This window comes from Phodopus roborovskii, unplaced genomic scaffold, assembly GCF_943737965.1.
Source record: "Phodopus roborovskii unplaced genomic scaffold, PHOROB, whole genome shotgun sequence".
In the NCBI taxonomy this organism is placed as follows: Eukaryota; Metazoa; Chordata; class Mammalia; order Rodentia; family Cricetidae; genus Phodopus; species Phodopus roborovskii.
Window position 1 is genome coordinate 1,460,070 of NW_026126560.1, and position 20,617 is coordinate 1,480,686.

The following is a 20,617-nucleotide window of genomic DNA, read 5'->3' on the forward strand; positions in this document are numbered from 1 at the left end:
ACTTAGGCTGCAAAGACAGCTCAGTGCTTAAGAAGGCACACCGCTCTTGCTGAAGACCCAAGCTTGATTCCCAGCACCCATGTCAAGAGGCTGGTAACTGCCTGTAAATCCAGCTCCCAGGAATCCAATGCCTCCAGTTTCCATGAGCACTAACACATGCACATACTTAGACATACAGACACACACCCATGGAAGAGGACACAGACACATACACATCCGGATACAGACACACACAAAGATATACATGAACACACACAGAGACACATACACACGGAAACACACACCCAGATATACACACAGACACACATGGACATACACACACAGAGGTACACAGGCAAACGCACACACACAGAGGTACACACACAAACACACACACATTTAAAAATAATAAACCTTTTTTTTAAGAGATTAATTCATTTGTTAATCCTTCCATTTCAGAGCAAACTTATTTGGTAGGGATGTGTATGACAAGACTTTAGTGCCTCTAAATATTCCTGATCATCCACTCTACCAGGTCCCAGATGCAGAGATGGGAAACAAGACAGCTCATCCTCTCCTGAACCATGAGGTTCACATGCACAGGTCTCAGACCCAGGCAGTCATGTGACTGCCGACTGCATAGATTGCTAAAAGCCCCTACTAAGTGGTCAGCATGTGCATCTGAGATCATAGCTGAGGTGTATCTTTACACAGTAGGCTCTTACAATAAACGCTGGTTGGATTGGGTGCGAACTGGGAAGCATGCTAACTCACTCTTAATACATCTTGTTCTATTCTTATGATAATGCTGTGAGTAGTAATTACCTCTGATCCTCTATTCCATCCAACAATCTGACTCAGGAAGACTCCTCCAGGTGACACAGCTGAAGGACATTTACAGGGCTTTAAACCTCAAAGGTCACATTCTGCCATCATCTATAAAGTGTCCAAAACATTCATCCTTATCTTCAATAAGCAGCCACCAGGCAAAAGGTCTCTGACACATTATGGGCAGTGAGAAAGGCTTCCCACCCTACCCCACACACACACTCCCATGCAGCTCTCTCTGGTGACAGGCAAAACTGTGACCATAGCAAAGAGTCTGTTGACAACGTAGTGCCACATTCTCCCCAGCACAGACACCCACAACTCTCTGACACTGGAGAAAGGGAGAGCAGAGGCCTAGTGACAAGGTCTATATGGCAGCCATGATCCTCAGTTTCTTCATCTGTCAATTGGGAAGATGCCCACTCAACTTTTATTCCACAGGACCAAAGGGACAGGCCTCTATAAAGAGCTCTATAAAAACTTAACAACATAACACATCTGATCCACATGGCCAAGAACTCACCAATTGCTGCCACTCACAGCCCCTGGGAAGGAGCCAAAGATGTAGGGACTTGGGCAGGACATCCCATAAAGAAGGGCCAAGGAAATGGAAGGCAAGAATAGACTCATTTGGTACTGTCTCACTCCAGCATCAAGGGTTCAAAGCTGCTCAGGAGCAGGAACAAGCCAAGCCTCAGTTACCAAGATTTAGAGAGGTCAGTCTGCTTCTCCGGGGCACACTGCCCTTCGAGGTTCATACCCACAACCATGGTGAGCCTCCCCCCTTCACCTGAGTGGGTGGATGAATGGAAGGTAGCCTTTAGCCCAGACATCCCTTCCTGGGTATCCCACCCACACAGGGGCCTCCTGTGGACTTCCTGGGGCTATTGTTCTCGCTGTTGTTTGTGTACAACTCCAGGGCAACAGAGGGCAATGACCCAGGGTGCCCCCATCAGGGTACTAGCGGTCATCAGAATAAACTGAGAGGTAAACTTGACACACCATTGGCTGATGTTAGCCTAAAATTACTGCCCCTGCTTCCCAGGTGCTGGTGTTATAGGCATATGCTGCCATGCCCAGCTTAAGAACTGAGACAGTCTCCTAAACTTGAAGGGTGTGCTTTTATGAGTTTGACTGGTTTGTTTTGTTTTTAATCCATTACACTCCCCACTGTATTATTTCACAGGTGACATTTAGAGTCCCATTCTAGAATACTGTTGTAATGACTCTGCTGGGAATCATGAACCTATCTTACAGGGAAAGCCATGGAGGTTTGCATAAGGTCTGTCACTTCCGGAACCATGTTAGGGTCTAACCTCCAGCTTAAGACATCAGGGCAGGGCATCATCAGAGTAAAACCTGTGTGACCGAATCCTGGTGGCTTTATAAGAAGAGAGAGGGGGTATGAGGAGGTGGCTAAGTCAGAATTCAGGTAAAGGTGCTGGAGAGATGGCTCAGAGGATAAGAGCACTGGTTGCTCTTCCATAGGACCAGTGTTCAGTTCCCAGCACCCACATGGTGCCTTACAACTGGCGGTAACTCCAATCCCAGGAGAATCTGATGCCCTCTTCTGGCCTTTAGGAACATTGCAAGCATGTGGTGCACAGATATACATGCAGGTAAAACACCCCCATAAACACAAATAAAGGGGGTGGGGTGGGAACAGCCAAGTGTATATTCCTGCACGTATAATCCCAGCACTGGGGAGGTGGAGACAACTGGATCCCTGGGGTTTACTGGGCATCTAGGCCAGGTGAATTGAGGAACTCCACGTAAAAAGTGATGGACCCGGTTTTTGTTTGTCTGTTTTGTGTGTGTGTGTGTGTGTGTGTGTGTGTGTGTGTGTGTGTGTGTGTGTTTCAAGACTGTGAAATAGTCCTGGCTGTACTGGACCCTGTTTTAAAAACAGTAGAAAGCCATTGAGGAAGATATCTGTGGTCTGCCTCTAATGTACACACACACACACACACACACACACACACACACACACACACACACACGCATGCGCAGGTGCACGCACATGCGCACGCACACACACCCCGAGGAGGAGATGTGGCCATGGTGAGGTCACACATACGTGTATACACACATGCTCATGCACTCCTTGTTGCTCCATTGCCAGAAGGCACCAGCAGATAAGCACCTTGACCTTAGATCAGGATGTGAGCCAAACCAAACCTGTTTTCTTGACAATGTCTCCAGTACATGGTGTTTGTTAGCAGCAAAGAGTAACAGGACAAGGGGTTAGCCAGCTGGGACAGGAAGGCCTCACTCCTGGCTGCAAGGACAGACTGGAGGGATATGAGAGCTGTGGCCTCTTGTTTGTAACAAAGGCTGAGGGAGATGCCAGCATTCCTACAGAGGGTCAGTGACTTAGCTCAAACTCAAGCTGGGTTTCAGGCTTGATGCCCTGCAAGTACTGAGACTCAGGAGTGCGGCGGGAGCCTGTATGACTTGGGGTGGTCAATGGTTACCCTCTCGGGCATTTACAAGCTGGTTATCAGACAGGAAAAGTTGGTTTGCTCAAATGACAGTAGAATGCTAGTACCCAGTTAAAGTTCAAAGCTGCCTCCTTTTGTGTTATTTTATTAGTTTCTTACCACTGGGGTTCCCGGTGTGGTTGGTGCATATAATGTCTGTAGAGTGCAAAGGACAGCATGGTAGGGTGGGGCCCTAGGTCTCTGACCACTGCACTCAGTAATGTCACTGGCTAGTCCACACCACAGCCATCAGACAAGTCTGAGTCCCGATTCCTGCCTTCACCAGCAAACCACTGATGAGGCATGGAAGAACCAGATCTCTCCACAGGCCCCTGGTTTCTTCCATTTCTACTTTTTGTGGTTCCTTTTTATTTTTGTTTTATGTGCATTGGTATTTTGCCTATATGTATGTCTGATTCCCTGGAAGGGAGTTACAGACAGTTGTGAGCCACCATGTGGGTGCTGGGAATTAAACCAGGGCCCTCTAGAAAAGCAGCCAGTGCTTTTTGACCCCTGAGCCATCGCTTCAGCCTTGCATTTTTACTTCTAACAGCACCACTTCCAGAAAGCCTCCCCTGATGTCTTTGGCTTCTGAAATATTTTTCACTTTGTTCTGTCTATAGTCATACAGTTGATCTTGATTTATAACTGGTTTTCCCTACCTCAACTCCACACACAACTGTATTTTTTCTTTGTGTTTTAAAAGTTCATTATAAATATCCTTTGTTCTTCTATTAAAGAACAATTATGATGGAGAAAAAAATGGCATTATCAATGATCCCACCCATTTCAAGTGATGAGTTCCATTACACCTGGGTTTGTCACTTCCAAACTATGTGACAACAGCTATTTTTCATTCAACAGCAATTTTCCCCTTCCTTCCTTCCTCCCTTCCTTCCTCCCTTCCTTCCTTCATTCCTTCTTTCCTTCCATCCTTCCTCCTTCTTCTCCTTTTGATTTTTGACAGGGTCTCTCTACAGAGCCCTGGCTGTTCTGGAACTCACTATGTAGACCAGGCAGTCCTTGAACTCACAGAGATCTGCCTGCCTGTCTTCTCAGTGCTGGGATTAAATACATATACCACCACATGCAGCAGCAATCTCTTCTAAATATTTATTATTTTTTTAAAATTCTGTGTGTGTCTGTCTGTCTGTGTCTGAGTATGTGCATGTGGGTGCAGTTGCCTGTAGAGGCCAGAAGAGGACATTAGATTCCCCTGGGAGTTGGAGTTAAAGGCACTCTGAGCCACCCAACTTGAATGCCACAATCTGAACTTGAGTCCTCTTCAAGAAAATCTTCATTTATTTATCTAAAAGACATTTTTAATTATGTATATTTGAGTGTGTTGTGGGGGTGATACACGCATGTGTGTGCAGTTGCTTATGGAGGCCAGAATAATACATCAGATCCCAGTACAGCTGGAGTTGCAGTTGTGAGCCCCCTGGTGTGGATGCTGGGAACTGAGGTTAGTCCTCTGAAAGAGCAGTACCCAACTATGGAGCAACTTTCCTGCCCCTAGATATTCTTTTATTGATAGCTTTTTGTCTTACATTGTGACTTTGATGTTTTGCCTGCATGTATGCCTGTGTGAGGTTATTGGATCCCTTGGAGTTAGAGACAGTTGTGAGCTGCCATGTGGGTGCTGGGAATTGAACCAGGGTCCTCTGGAAGAACAGCCAGTTCTCTTAACAGGTGAGCCATCTTTCCTGCCTCCTTAGTGATATCTTTTACTTTTGCTTATTTAATCTTTCATAGTATTCCAATGTATCAAATGAGCTCCCAATTGAATATCTATATTGCCTCCGGCAGTTTACCAAAGAGGCTGACTCTCTTTGTATGCAGTTCTTTGCCGGGAAGACCTTCACTGGGTAATCAGTAATGGATGGTTTCTCACACAGTATTTACACACACACACACACACACACACACACACACACACACACACACACACACACCACCATTGAATATCTTTTACAGAAGTAATCTCCTGACACATAAGCTATTTTGAGTCCTGTGATCTTAAAATTATGGCTTTGTTGTTGTTCGCTAACATTTACAGCCTGTATGAATTTCCTGTGGTTGCTGTAACAATTATTCCTACTCAGTGCTTAAAACAACAGAAACATGCAGTTATGGATGTCAGAGTGTATTTTTCTTTTAACATATTTTAAGTCTGCAGGCTGGGACTGAGGGCTGAACAAGGATTGGTTCATTCCTGGCCTTATGCTCACCTACTGGCTGCCGAGCTCCTTGATGAGTGGTCACATCACTCATCTTAATGCTCACCCTGACTTTGTCTGGGCTGTGTGTCAAACCCCCCTCTGTTTCACCATGATAAGGACGTGTGATTTCATTTACAACCTTCCCACCTACTTCTTCATTCTCAAATCATATCTGCAAAACATCTTCTTATCTTCAAAAATTTCCCCCATTAACAGCAATATTCTCAGGTTTCAGAAATTTTATCAGGCCTGCCTTTCTTTCTGTTGATGGTGGGACCACCACACATATCCTCCCCTCTCCTTTAAGTATCTCCAGGTAACTTATAACACACAATGCAAGGAAATGCGATGTAATTAAGTGCTTCTACTGTAGGTTTTGGAATGATGGCAAGGGAAAAACTTTCGTACATATCCATTACAGAAATGGTTGTTGTAGACCTAATTTCACATACATGTCAGCAAGAGTACACTTTCTGAGTGTTCAGGTGCATTTGCATACATGTGGAGGCCAAAGGACAAATTTGTGGCACCATCCACCCTCCCCACTTCTTTGAGATTAACTCTCTCACTTGCCTAGAACCCATCAAGAGGGCTAGGCTGGTTGGCATCAAGTCCCAGAAATCTGTCTCTGCCTTCTCAGTGCTGGGATTACAAGCAAATAGCAGCCATGCCTGGGTTTGTTTTGTTTGTTTTTGTTGATGTTGTTGTTTGTTTATTTGTTTTGGTTTTTGCATTATCTCTGGGAATTAAGTTTAATATTGAACCCGAGGGTTATTGAATCTGTGGCAGAGTTCATAGATAAGGGCATGCTGTAATAGTCTCATTTCTATAAACTAGACAGCCCAGCCCTGGGTGTGTATGCTATTCTATAGAGAATTTTCTTAAAGGACAGACACTAAATTATTAAGTTGAAACACTAAGGCAGGGCTATTGTTACCCTTGAGACCTACAGGACTTCTCCACATTTGAGCACAGACATAGTAGGCCATGGGCCTACAGCAGAATTAACGTGTGCCATAGAATCTTATGGGAACCCAGGTTTGGCCATTCAACAGCTGCATGCCTGGCAGTTGTGGAATCTCTCAGAACCTTGGGTCTTTCTTTCAAAGGGAGTGAGTATGAGACAAGCAATTGCTTGGGAAGCAGGAGGACTGAGTACAGCTCTTTGTCCACAACTCACTGCCCTGTTCCAGTGTGTGTCATCATCCTTTCTGGCTGGAAGGAGGACCTGCCCACCAAGTGCCTCCAATAGACAAGCTGCCCATCACAGAAAGCTAGTTTGTCACAGAGCAAGCTGAGCTCCCTGTTGACCACTCCTGTCACCACCAGACTGTTCCTGGAATGTTTCTGCCTATGTGTGTGCTCTACCATGAATCTCCAGAGGGGCCCACTCCACACAAGCCAGGGCCAAAGCTGGGCCCGGCAACGGTCTGATCAGGCCTGGAGCTGAGAGCAGGGATGGAAGACAGCTCCAGAGTGCCCAGTGCGGGACCTCCCAACAGAGTCCAAACTGTGGGGTAGACAGCAGAACCAGGCCAGCCCTACTCTTGCAGGCTGTGGCATTGACAGTTCAGGAATTCATGCTGGTTGGTCCAGGAACACCCTTCCAGGGATCTCAAAGGATTCTGGATTGCCTCCAGGTCCTAATCCACTATGTAACAACCAGTTTGCTTTCTGAGCCCTAGATCTTCCAGAAGTTCAGCAAGGGATCACTGGATAAGGCAGAGGCCTTAAGGTGGTCGAGAGATGGCAATGAGGCAGAGACACCAAGGCTTTTGGCATCAGGCTCAAAGCTGACATTGCCTATTAGAGACCCAAGAAAACAGGAGAGATGGGACTGGCTGAATCAGCTTCCACCCAGACATTTTCTGCCCTCTGGTGGCTCATGGCAGGCCATCCTGGCTTTAAGCCTAATGCCTTACTATAATGCTGAATGTTGGGAGAAAGTCACTCTACTTACCACCCCCATGGTTCTATTAACAGCACCCATCTAAGACATGCACACACCTGAGACACTCTGCTCACAAATACTTGCCCAGATAAATGATATTTACACAGAGGTAGCCTCATGCACCTGTGTGTAGAGTATGTCCATGTACAGAAATGCACATGCCACCTATACATAGATACTGGGAGACTTCTGTGAGACACACTTACCCATCCGTCACTGACAGTTCCCCACAGCATGCACCCCAATGGGCACGTCTCAGGGTTCACCTCACATCTTTCACAGCCATGATCATTGCATCCATAGAGGCCATAGTGCTTTGTGAGTGTCTCTTGCCAGTCAGTCCTACAGGAACCATGGCCAGAACTGCCACCTTTTCTGCCTATGCAACAGGCTCCTGATACTTTTCAAAACCTTTAATTTGCTGTTTTACTTAAATATATTTTAAAGAGGAGACTTCATGTCCTCATTTCAAGTGGAGAACACATTCACCTAATATAGTAAAAGAAATAACCCAGTAAACAAACTTGTTCTTCCAGCATGATCCACACCTGTGTCACCTGGGCACCTTTGGAAAGCATGTGTGACTTCCTTGGAGCTTTGCAAACTCTGTATTGGCAGAGTTGGTGTCTCATGTAGTGACTGTAAGCTGCATGGAAACAGAAACTCAGAGGCAGTGTGATCTCCCTCAGGCACCATGCTGGAAGCAAACTGGCCTCTTGTGCCTACAGCCCTTCCATGGGAACAATCCCAGGCTAGCCCCAGGCAGTTGTCACCAGAACAGCCTTCTGCCTTCCTGCTGTGTCTTCTGCCACTGCTCAGACTGCTACAAGGTGGTGCTTCAGGACCCCCTGCTCCCAAATCCTGCCTCTGCCAGCTCTCTCTGCTGTCTCTTGTCTGCTCCCCCTCCTCAGGCTGGCTCTGAGTAGGTTTGCTGTAGCTCCGTGAGAATGCAGTAGGCCTGTTCTTCTTGATGCATTTTCTCTGGCCATAAGGGGCCTACTCTAAGAGATGGGTCCTTCAGTGTCTGTTAAGAACAAGAGGATGGGCTAGAGAGATGGCTCAGTGGTTAAGAGTGTATATTGCTCATGCACAGAGCCTGAGTTTGACTCCCAGCACCTATGCTGAGAAGCTCACAACAGCCTGTGACAAAAAAAAAAAAAAAAAAAAAAAAAGGAACCCAGGAGTGCTCATAGCCTAAGAGCTATGGTGCTAGCTGATAGGGTCTAGGGATTGTCATTGTCTATTGGCCCTCTGAGGGATGGGGTCTTCACACATCAGTGATGACACTTGCCTTATCCTTCCTCTTCCTTAAACTGCAGCTCCGTGGAGGACACTACCATCAGACATCAGACTTCACGGCAGACTGAACACTCAGTAGTGACTGCAGCAGGTTCACCATGAGTAGAAGTCCATGTTGCTCAATCTAGGCAAGACCTCCATCCCTGTCACCCAGCCACGTTATTCCTGAGCCTGTGGGACAATGATGTGATTGGCAGGGGGAGTCTGGCTGCTATCTACAGATGGGTCCTCCTATCCACTTTCTAAAAGCCATTTCTGTTGAACTCACTCTTTAGTGAGAATTCACACAGGATACAAATACTGTTGGATCTTTGCCTGTTCAGGGGTTTGCCTACACACCTTCCCCAGACCTCCTGTTATCAGCTTCTCAATCTTGTTCCTTCCAAGTCCCCACCCAACCAGCTAAACCACTGGCCACAGCCCATAAACAGTACATACAGAATAATTGGCACACACCACGGTATAATTATGAACATGGTTGAGTCGGTACACAGTGTGGCTCTGGCTATTTTTCTTGATAAGCATATGATGCCAGTATGTGAAGTTCTGCCCACAGGGGAGAGTTCCCTACACTACTGCCTTTGGATGTCCCAGAAAGAGCAGAAAGCTACAAGCTGTTCTTTTCCAGGTGCTGCCTATATCTGGTGCAGAACTCTTTGAAGCTGATCTGTGGTCTCTTCTGGTCAGCCACTCGGGGGGATTTGCATGAGGCCTTAGATACAGACTGAGAGAGAGGGGAATTGATCAGAGGAGAGGACCACAGGCATGGATGCATTCATATACATACCACTTACCTTTGATGATGGAGTAAAACTTGAAGTCCTCTCCAACACTGCAGTTTCCATAAGGTTTTGCGGTTTCATTTGGTGGAGGCCACCTTTGGGTCCATGTTAGAGTCCTTTCTAAACCCTTTTGCCGGAGCATTGAATCCAAATCTCTGCTTAGTGGGCTCACACTGCTTAATCCCCTTTGTATTCCTGCCATCATAACCCCATCTCTTTCATATCCTGAGAGCACCATGCATTGTAACTTGGGCACTTTCAAGATGAGACTCTGGGCTTGGTTTTTGGCAGTCTTTGACTATAACTACACAGCCATCAGGAGCATTTTCGGGGAAACACAGCTTCTAAGTCGCTCATGTGGGACGTGGGTTGGTGAGTGAGAAACTCTAGGCTCATATTTTCCTTTTTCAATTATAACTGAGGGTTTTTTGGAGGAAGAAATAATTAGCTCCAGCACTTAATGCCATTGGATTTTAATTTGGACGTAAGCTCAGTGGGTTCCAATGTAAGCTAGTGACATTTAGGTAGGAAATGGGGACATACACAGGCACAGCCCTAGTTAACAAGAGCTTCCATAGCCTCGTTGTCTCATCCCTCGCTGGTACAAACTGCCCTTTAGGAAAAGACGTATTCAGGTCACTTGGGAATCAGTAGTGAATTCTTGATTCTCAGTGACAAAGGACACAGCAAACTGTCAGGACAATGGGAGTCTCTGCCACAGTCATTCATAGCAAAACTTTATTGAACAGAAAACTCAGCAAAAGTTTCACCTCTGCCAAGTCACCCTCAATTTAAAGTAAAGCACTGCATTTAAAAAGCAATTATACATAAGTCTCTCCTAGAAAAGTCCTGCTAACATGTCTAGCAATTCACTGATTATATAAAGTAGTACACTTAGTGTAATTTGAACATTCCAACAGGAATCAAATCGAACCAGCAGAACCATTTCTGCATCTATGACTTCCATGTAGAGCACACATGCACACACGTCTATGACTTCCATGTACAGCACACATGCACACACATCTGGGGAGGTGCTCAGGCAGAACATGCGACCCTGGGCCTTCTGCTTACAGTGCCTATGAAACTACATACAGTATACATTAAAGCTCTTCAGAATAAAGACACGAGGGGCCCTGTTCAGTTTGTATCATGGCTTCATGTCTTAGTTTGTGCTTCTGCTTGGCACAAAAGCACACCACCATCCTGTGGGTTTTCAATGACTCTGCTGAGTCATGCCAGGTGAGGAAAATGAGCTGGAGCTAGATGATCCAGTCCGAGCTGTCAAAGCACAAGTGTCATCAGTTTGCTATAGCTGGTGGGCCTTCTGGAAGAAGAGAGGCAAAGAAAGTCTTGAACACTAGCCATGCTGTGCTCATAAATGATGGGCTTGTCTGCTCGGGGTCCAGCACTTCACGGTCTGGGGGGAGGATGTTGGGGTCTTCCGTTTCAGGATCTGTGCCTTCCTGCAGGCAAAACCACAATGAGAAAAATGATTAGGGTCTAAAGGACACCTATCCTGAGGACAGGTCAGGCAAAGCCTGGCAGGCCAACTGATCCCTGGGGGATGAGCCCTTGGCTGCAGGTGGCACCTTTCAGTGTTTACAGCACATCTGCAGCTGACTTTCCACAGTTCCTCTTGGCCAATGTCAGAGGAACTGAAGTACCCTGACCTTCAGCTACTACCAAATAGTAATTAACTTGGCCACACAGTAAATTTGGGCAGTGCCCTGGGCTAAGAAACCAACCAAGGCAGATCAGTGTTGCTAGACTACAGAGGCAATTTTTGATATAAAATATATCCTCTAGGGTTATGCATTCATATACCTCATGAAGACTCTGTTTCTACATGTTATTTTTCAGGAAATCTATTCTGAGAAGTGGTTATGTGCCTAGTTAATTAGAATGACTACTCATCAGTACTTTCCATAGTTAAATGCACTGTTACAGATCTCTTATTCTCAAATGATGTAAAAATTACATTACATATGTAAAAATTCCAATAGCCATATGCCTATATAGAAGAGACAAAGTCTTAAAAATAGCTGCTATATGAATAAATTTATTTTGCAGTCATGAAATACTTAGCCTTAAGAAATAGCAGACCATGAGTCTGAAAGGCTTTGAAGGCTGAGGACTGGAATGGTGGCAGGGCAGGGAGGTCTGTACCTGGAGGTTATTGTTGGGGTCCTGGTTTGCAGCTTCCTGAGGAAGACCATCGTCTGGGAAGTTCTGAACTGGCCTCTGTCTGAATGGAAACCACCCGACATGATGCCTTCAGAGAGAGCACAAACAGATGCACTTCAGTTAAGCCACGTGGGAGCCACACAAGAGTCTGAGGCCGTGAAGCTCACGCAATGCCACCTGCACAGCCAGCTTGTCAGTCTCTTAGATTTTCTCAGGCCTCTGGTTCTTAAAGGCAGGGCTTGTATATTATTCACCAGCAAAAAAATTAACATCTGGCATGCAGTATGTGTTGATAAATGCTTGTTAATAGGAACTAAACCTAACACTTGAAAACCTCAACAGAGCCAGCGTGCAGTGGCCTGTAATCCCAGCTGTCTGGGAGGCTACGGCAGGAGAATTTAAAATTCAAAGCCTGCCTTGGCTACAGCGTGAGTTCAATGCCAGTCTGGTCAACTCAGCAAGACCCTGTCTCAAAATTAAAAAAAAAAAAAGGAACAAGCTGAGACTATAATTAGAGAAAGTGTGCTTGCTTGCCTGGATGGAGGAGGCCCAGGGTCCTATAACCAGCACCACAGAGGTAAAAACAAACCAAATTTGACACAAGTCAGAAAAATATTCAGATATAAAACTATATATATATATACACACATATACAAATACATATACATATACACACACATATATGTATATATACACACATGTATATATATACACACACATATATAATATATACATATATAATGTAATAACAGCCTAGGTTTGGTCACATAAATATTTGATTTTAGGGACATAGGAATATTTGATAAAAGGCTCTAATTAGGAAATCTAACAAACTTCAACTTTCAAGACAAAATATTAAGAATGGTTGTGCTTCTTACATTTTTAAAACCTAAAATAAAACCCCATTTTTACTCTAAAGCAAAACTTTCTTCCTTCCATTCTAGCCAGAGACCTATCCCTGTAGGCCATGCTTTCTTGGGCTAGATCTTCAAAGTGTGCACTCTCTTGTACACAGCTGGAAACTAAGAAGCATCGCTTGCTGCCACTCACTCAACCACAGACCAGCCCTCTGGCAGTGACATGCTCCAGACACTGCCAATGTCTCCTGGGAGAAGACATAGATTCATCTCCAGTTGGCAGCTACTGCTCTCACACATGAAGAGCTGAAGCAAACAGCACTTGTGTAAAAGGTCACTGGCTCTGCATGGCTGAGACAATAGTCACTGTCTGCCTGCCCTTTGTCCTGCAAGGCAGCTACAGCCTGATAATACCACTCTGTCCTGCTGGAAACAAATACAACCTCTCGTGCTACAGCGTGCCTCTCTACTGTGCTTAATAAGCCCACTGGCCTGCAGGTCATTCACTTCTCTGGAAGATGAAAACATTCATCTTGTACTACTAACGCAGGATTTCTGCACTCTGACTGATGCAGCCAGGCTGTGGACCCTTTACACTGAATGATAGAATTTAAGTACACCTCCTTCAAGGGCCACAGACTAAAAACAAAGTATCCATACTCAAGTCACAGTACAGTGTCATTTCAGTAAAGGAAAAGAAAGAACCCATGTGCTTACAGGTACATTACAACTGTGGCGCCCATGACCATGAGGAACCTGCTCAGGGAGGAGTAGAAGTAGAGGATGCTGAGGAAAACGGAAAAGGTTGCTGCTGAGTAGGTCCAATCCAGCCAGTCTCTGTTTATCTCATCATCTTCTTCCACAAGAGGGCCACCTTGTGCATTCATCCGCAAATTCTGATTGGCTCCAGGATTAACAACCACTTGGGCAGCTGCATTCTGATTGGCTGGCTGGTTTTCTGCAGGAAACTGGTTGTGAATTGGGGCTGGAGCAGGTGTAGAGACCACAGGTATTTCTTGTGCACTCGGTGTTGGGACAAAAGCTCCTGATGCAGCAGTGGCAGCCAAGCTAAAATAAAAACAACAAAAGCAAATACTGCTGAAGGCAAGCCATCATAAAGACGGAGGACTTTCAGCTGATGTGGGACCTTTCACTCTTACTAATTACGACTAGGAATGTATACACCTAGTTTGTTTTCACTTTAGAGAAGAAGCTTTTTAAAAATTGTGCGTGTGTGCATATTTTGAAACTCATTATGTATCTTTGATCTCTGGCTGGCCTGGCACTTGTTATGTAACCAAGGTGGCCTCAAACTCACAGAAATCGACCTGCCTCTGCCTCCTGGATGCTGGGATTAAAGTTAAGAACTAAAAGCACTCAAAGTACTAAGCACCATGTCTATAAAGTATATGTCTTTAGAATGACTGAGATAAGCAAAGCTTATCTGGAACTAATTCTACATCAATACACAAATCAGGAAGCTGTCATTTCCACTCAACTACACCAAACCCCACAAAGAACAGGACTCTGGGGATGGAAAAACATAGCTCCCTCTCTCCCTTCAGCATCTTATAGCACAGATGGGATTTTTCTCCATTCCCAGGAGCAAGACCACAGCCAGCACAGTGGGACTCACTATTGCATGTAGTACTGTCTTGCATAGATCTGCTGAAACCAGGAGAGCTGCAACCACCCATAGGTTGTGTAGCCAGAGAAGCCAGGCCCGAGGCCTTGGAATGCTTGCTGGACAGCTTCAGGCCTGTATACAGATTCAAACAAAAGCACAGTTTGAGTTTGGGATGAAGAGCTTAATGCTAAGTTACCATCAGCAATTAAAGTCAAAAAGACAGGACAGACTTCACCATAGTCACTGTATGGTGCATCCTGTACATTGAGCACAGCAGCCCTGATGACAGCCTCCCACTGTGGTTCAGCAGATCCCATGGGAAACAAGAATCCCATCCAGCCCTGCTGCTCATCATGTCTGTCAGCAGGGGGATGCACAGTTGATATCCTCCTTGTGTGTTTACCGGTCTACCGGTATCCCAATCAGCTTGATAGTTATCCAACAACCTCATAGAGAGATTCCACCGTAATTACAGAAAGCCCAAGTGCAGCCCAGAAAATCAGGGGACTTGTACAAATTCAGGAGCTAAAGGACCAGGCACGGACACTCAGACACCGTTTAAGCCGTGCCAGACTAGCTTCTTCAGACATACAGCAGCCTTCCCTTGCCCAAGGCAAGAATGAGAGGCTTAGAGTTGTGCATTGCTTATACAGGTAAGGGGAGGAAGCCCCACACTCCAGAACAATAAGCCATCTTGCTTAGGGCCAGAATGTTCCTGACCTGGATTTTAGCTTATCAGTACTCCCTCATATCTCTAAATCTAACAATGTACCTCAAAAATTTTATTTCATTCATGAAAGTGAATTCTCCAAGAGAAAAAAAAACTTGTTTATTTTCATTTCATTTTTTAGACTTTGCTTCATCTATCTTTAAATCTTGTCACAAATTATGTCCTTTGAGCAGTGTAACTTGAGAAGCCACAAGGGCAGGGCTGTGGGCAGGTGGCAGCCATCGGGAAGCACATCCATTTAGGAGCTAAAAGGCCTGTGTTTTTATTGCATGTGCCTACGTTTAAAAATATATACAAAGAGACTAATATTAAGAAAAGCAAACCCATGAGGCCTTTAAAATGAAGCCATCTTGTACATCATAAAGCTTTGACTGCATCTGTACATAAACACACTTTATCCTTAAACTGACACATAAGCACAATCATGTTCATGGACACTCGCCTTGAGATGTTCTCCCATCCGGAGGGGGAGGGAGAAAGGTTCCGAAGAACTTCCCTTTGCCTTAAACCATCACTTGAGGAATCCCCCGGATGCTGTACCTGAGGATGCTGTGCCTGATAAGTGTTAGCCGGCTGCTCTGTGGATTCAGCACCCTAAGTTAAGTAAACACAAATGTCAGAACAAAGGGCATGATGCAACAGTTTGCAATCAAGTGAAAACAATTGTTTTGCTACAAGTGGCTTATATTCTTTTCCTCACCTCTCAACTTGACAAAATTAGAACAATTTTATATGCAAAAAAAAAAAAAACCCAAAAATCTGAGTTTGTTCATTATAACAGGTTTGAACACTAGGGCTGAGGAATGTAGCTCAGTGACAGAGTTCTTGCCTTGCCTACATGTTGTTTAAGCCCCAGCAAAAAACTATATGATACCAATACCGAATATCTATGCACACACATGCACGCACGCACGCACGCACGCACGCGCAGTAAAATTAAAAAAAAGATTATTCACATTTTTTGTTTCCCTAAAAATAACTAGTGTAGTCTCAGGAAAATCTTCCAAATGCAACTGTCATTAGTAAAAAAAAAAAAAAAAACTTTCTGATGATGTTAAAATGTATGATGCTAAACCATAAAGTCTAGAAATTAAATGTGACCAACAAGGTGACACATACCATTAGATAGCAATATAAAGGAAAGAGAATTTCCTATGTGATATTCAGATGTTGCAGGAAATACTACCGAAATACAAATTTAATTCCATTACCACACTAGAAGATTTAGTTTTATACTTAAGCAAATCAAAGTCTTTAGAGATCATATAATGAAGTCTGTGGCTTCTTCCTACCCAAATATTCATGACAGAAATTTCTACAACAAATATATTTACTTCTTTACTCTTTATAAAAAGTAATGTTTCTAGCCTGGCAGTGGGGGTGAATGCTGGGGATGAGGGGACGGGGGCTGGGGGAATCAGACCGGGCAGAGGCAGATGGATCTGTGAGTTCCAGGACAGCCCAGGGCTACACAGAGAAACCCTGTCTCGAAAAACAAAACAAAAAGTTCTTTAGAGAAATGTGTTCATTTTTATAAGCACCACTTTCAAGAGCCATTCTGGTGCTGTACTCTGGACACACAGTGACCTCAAGTCAGAGGTGTGACTCTGCTTTTGCACAGGGCAGGCTTTCTGCAGTTTGCTACCACGACACCCAACCTTCACTGTACTGAGAACACAGCCTCTAAGTCCTGGTATGATGTGGCGGCAGAGAACATTATAAAATCTCTCTTAAGTTTGACTCAACTTCCCTTCTCCCTCCCTTAAGTATCTGAAACACAGTAGCTATTATCACAAAAGGGCAACATACCTTTGTTTTGGCTTCTGGCATTTTTGAGGGATTCTTCACATTGCACACAAGGTGCAAAACATGTCGCTTCTCCTGCTGAGTGTAAGAAGAGATACCTTAGGACCTGGATTCAACCTGCCAGTGTGTGACAACACCCCAAAGCCAATGCTAAGTGCCACAAAGTACCTTTGGAAGCAAGTCTCGGAGACACTGGTGATCCAACAGCAGCTTTCCAGAATAAATTAGCCTCTGGTCCTCCGGGCGCTGATCACAAGCATATGGGAAAGCACAGGTCAGCATAGATCCTAAGTGTTTGCCCAGGACCACACAAGACTTTTTTTTTTATTTAGAAAGTGATTGACTTTAATCTTAAATATATATGCAAGTACATTTGGGAGGTCAATGATCCTCTACTCCATAAGAACTGTGGCCACACATTTTACTTCTCATTCAGAAGGAAACTGCCTCCTGCTACTATGGGGCCTCAGCAGCAATAAACTTTAAAACCTAGTTGGGCCCAGAGAACACTCTGTACTTTTTGGTCAGTCTTCCCCCACATAGCACCTGAGGTCGCCTGCTGCTAGAATCAAGATTCCAACTCATGTTCTCCATACCAGTGGCTTTAAAGACACGTCCACACACTTTTATATAATTCTCATTTCTAAAATCTATTTTTAAAATTTATCTTAAACCATACTCTTAAAAGTATATACTTAAAATCAATGGACTCCAGGGTACCACCCTGCACCCCCAAAAACCTATAGGCAAAACTTGGCATGAAACTGTTCCTCCCAAACAAGCTGGCATAGAAGAAACCAAACTTAGCTCACATCTAGAGGCTCGGGCAGAAGTTCGAGGCCAGACTGGGATATGAATGAGCTACAGACAAGCCTCTGCTAGAGAGATCCTCTCTCAAAATACTGTCCCCCCAAAGGACCAGGAAAACCACACCCACCTAGGCATGGTGGCACATGCCTGCTTGGGAAGTAGAGGCATAAAGGTGAAGATTAAGGTCAGCCTGGGATGTATAACAAGCTCAGGCTAGCCTGTGTTAAAGAAGCCTTGCCTCAAAGCTAAAACAATGACAACAAAACCTGCATCTGCTTATCAACATTCATACGAACTTTTTGACACTATACCTAAAGGGAAAAAAAAACAACAACAACAAAACCATACTGGATGCTGTGTTCACCATTGTTCTGGCTGGCTTTGCTGGTAAATGCTACACAAATCAATTTGCAAAATACTGTTCTAAATGTGAAGCCAAACACCAGCAAATGCTGAAAAAAACCACAGTTGCCTGTGGGTTTGAAATTGTTTTTCTCCTCTAAAGGCTCAACAGACTCTCCGTCCTCAAGGCCAATCTGAAAATTAAATGTTGAGCACATAACTATTATAAAGGTAGGTTCTTACCAATGGCTGGTATTACTACAGAAAAACATAAGGATGTTTGCTTTCTTCATTTCTGACAGAGGCTCTCACTACATATAGCCCAGGAGGGCATGACTCTCCTGTGTGGGACTCCCCAGTACAGGATTATAGAAATGCACCACTGTACCCATTCCCGGTAATTTTTAAGGCACAGATGTGTACACCCAGGAGACCTGTATTTACCATCTTAGGTCTTCAAATCCAAGAGGCCCAATGTTCCTCGTCTGAGGAAAACAGGCCTCAAAACACGGCCTTCTACAAATGATGCAACCAGAGATAGCACAAGCATCACTTGTGTGCCTAATTGCCATCTTCCAACAAGGACACCTGGTTTCATAGAAACGGCCATGGAGATACTACAGACCGCCCAAACGAATTCCAGGGGCACTGGATTGGAAGCTTACTCCCAAAGTAAGAAAGTTCCTAACAACTCATAGGGAAAAGTCTGGCCTACATTACTGACAATAAGGAACTAAAACAAACTGAAACCCACGCGCCACTGCCGGTTGGAGCTCGAAGGCAACTGCTCAGAAGTCCCCATCTGTAGCCACCCGATTGCCCTCTTCTGTTGATCCAGAACTGCACTCGTGGACACTTACATAACATCAGAGTACAAAGTAAATACAGGAAGGTCCAGCACAGCCTCTGTCACGTGGCACGGACGGGAGGGGTGGGCGGGACTAAGGGAGCTGTTGACAGATGTGTCAACTAAAAGAGAAAGACTCCTAACTGACCCACAGAAGTTGTCAAACCAGACTTAGGGCGACTCCAGCTGCGGCTTCCTTTCTCAGTCTTTGCTAGAAAGTTAAGGGGGCTCCTCCCTGTACTAAGTAAAGCCTCTGGTGCGCGGAGCAACGGGGAGGGGCAGCCAACCGAAGGTGGCAGGAGAACAGCCACGTCTAGCTTCTGGGCGTAGGACTTCTGAAGTTGGTGACGAGGACGCACCCCCCGCCCTCCAGCCACTGGCCCAAGCTGGCTCATGCACTCCTCTGTCCCCGCTGCACCCAGAAAGAAGTCTCGTTTGGCAGCATCCACATTTCTTTTTTCTACCGAATTGGAAACACCTAGTCACCTAGGTGTGTGTGTGTGTGTGTGTGTGTGTGTGTGTGTGTGTGTGTGTGTGTGTGTGTGTAGGGGCGGGGGGTGTCACTAAGGCTTAGATGGGGAAATGACTCATCCAAGGTCAAATTACTGTTTCCCTGTTTGGCGAAGGCTGTATCCCACCTGGGAGGACAAAGAGGGAGTATAGGGACTTGGGGCTGACGTGTGACAGACTTGGAAGTAAAGGGATACAAGGAGGCAGGAACTAGCAGGGCGCTGGCACGAAGGGGTGGAGGCCCAGAAGAGATGACAAACGCTGGGGCAAGCAGAGGGGCACGGGGGACGGTCGGGCCGGAAGGGGACCGGCGCCTGCGACGCGTGACAGCTGAGTTCAGGCAGTCCTGCAGGGCGTGGCACCTCGGGGCCCCCCACTCACCGGGCGCTCGGGGTAGACTCGGCTCAAGTGGGCCTTCAGGCGGCTCACACTCCAACTGCGGTCGCCACTTAGCTCCAAGTCGCGGTGACGCTGGTTGGGGCTCTTCACCAGCAGCGTGACCTGCTCGGGCTGCTGCTCGGGCTGCGGCTCGGGCTCCATGTCTGCGGGGTCGGCGACTCGGCTGCGCTCAAGGATGCCGAGCGGGCGGCGACGCAGCCGTCGGAGACTCCACAACGACACTTGGCGTCTTTGGGACGCGCGCCCCCGTCTCGGGTACCTTTTATGGGCGCCCCGCGCCAGGGCTCCACAGACTGCGCTCTCTGTGGCTGTCACCCATTGGCTGAGACAGAGGTCAGTGCTCAACGTGGCCCAATCAGCGCCCGGGGCAGGGCGACGATGGGGCGGGCTGAGCGCAAGGGTGCGGGCTGATGCAACCCGCCGCGGTTGCGTCATCCCGAGCCCCGGCTGCGGCGCGGGAGCCCGGTTTCGGCGGCCATGTCGGGGAGCCCTCCTGGCGCTGGTCCTGTTCCGGGGGCCCCAGCGCGGGATGCAAGCGGTGCCTGAGCCTGGGCGGCCCGCCTGACTCCCACTTTAGCCGGCTCTGCAAATTGTTCCCTCACAAAGCGGCCCTCCTCCCTTTCTGACCCCAGGCGACAGGCACACGTCCCTTTTCATTTCCCCTAGTGGCTCTGCAGCCTGGCATCCAGGGACGCCTTTCCTCCCGGACTTTAACATTGCACCCGGTGTGGGACCTGCCCCTTATTATGAATGCACCAAGTATGGGGCTTCTGCCTAATGATTAATAAGCTCTTTAGGAGACACTTGAATGGGGCATCATTTACAGGTATCTATCAGCTGCTTTTAAATTGGGGTTGATACAAGAACAGCAGTAGAGCCCTGAAACTTGACCAGAAGCCTCTAGGGTTGTCAGTGCTTCACTGAAAAACAAAATCAGCATTCCCTGCAGCCATCCTTGTCC

General features: G+C 46.1%; 1 protein-coding gene across 2 annotated transcripts; it reads right to left on the reverse strand.

Moving 5' to 3' along the window:
* Positions 1-10,257: 10,257 nt before the first annotated feature.
* Herpud1 (homocysteine inducible ER protein with ubiquitin like domain 1) lies at positions 10,258-20,196 on the reverse strand. Of its 2 annotated transcripts, none has more exons than XM_051201883.1 (8): positions 19,639-20,196; positions 16,917-16,994; positions 16,752-16,823; positions 15,385-15,536; positions 14,222-14,344; positions 13,303-13,653; positions 11,711-11,816; positions 10,258-11,007 (listed from the first exon to the last, which is right to left on the reverse strand). In XM_051201883.1, the coding sequence occupies exons 1-8, from the start codon at positions 20,089-20,091 to the stop codon at positions 10,843-10,845; spliced, it is 1,500 nt and encodes a 499-aa protein (XP_051057840.1). In that variant the 5' UTR covers positions 20,092-20,196; the 3' UTR covers positions 10,258-10,842. The 2 variants fall into 2 exon arrangements, with proteins under 2 accessions (XP_051057840.1, XP_051057839.1); XM_051201882.1 differs by having other exon boundaries at positions 16,752-16,826; positions 19,639-20,195.
* Positions 20,197-20,617: the final 421 nt, after the last annotated feature.

Bases quoted from the DNA above. Each gene is read 5' to 3' on its own strand.
- Herpud1 (XM_051201882.1), bottom strand. From the start codon at position 20,091: ATGACGCAACCGCGGCGGGTTGCATCAGCCCGCACCCTTGCGCTCAGC. The intron at 11,817-13,302 runs GTAAGCACATGG...CTCTCTCTGAAG, and splicing joins GCCACAGTTGTAATGTACCT to GCATCATGTCGGGTGGTTTC. The intron at 11,008-11,710 runs GTACAGACCTCC...TTTTGCCTGCAG, and splicing joins ACCCCAACAATAACCTCCAG to GAAGGCACAGATCCTGAAAC.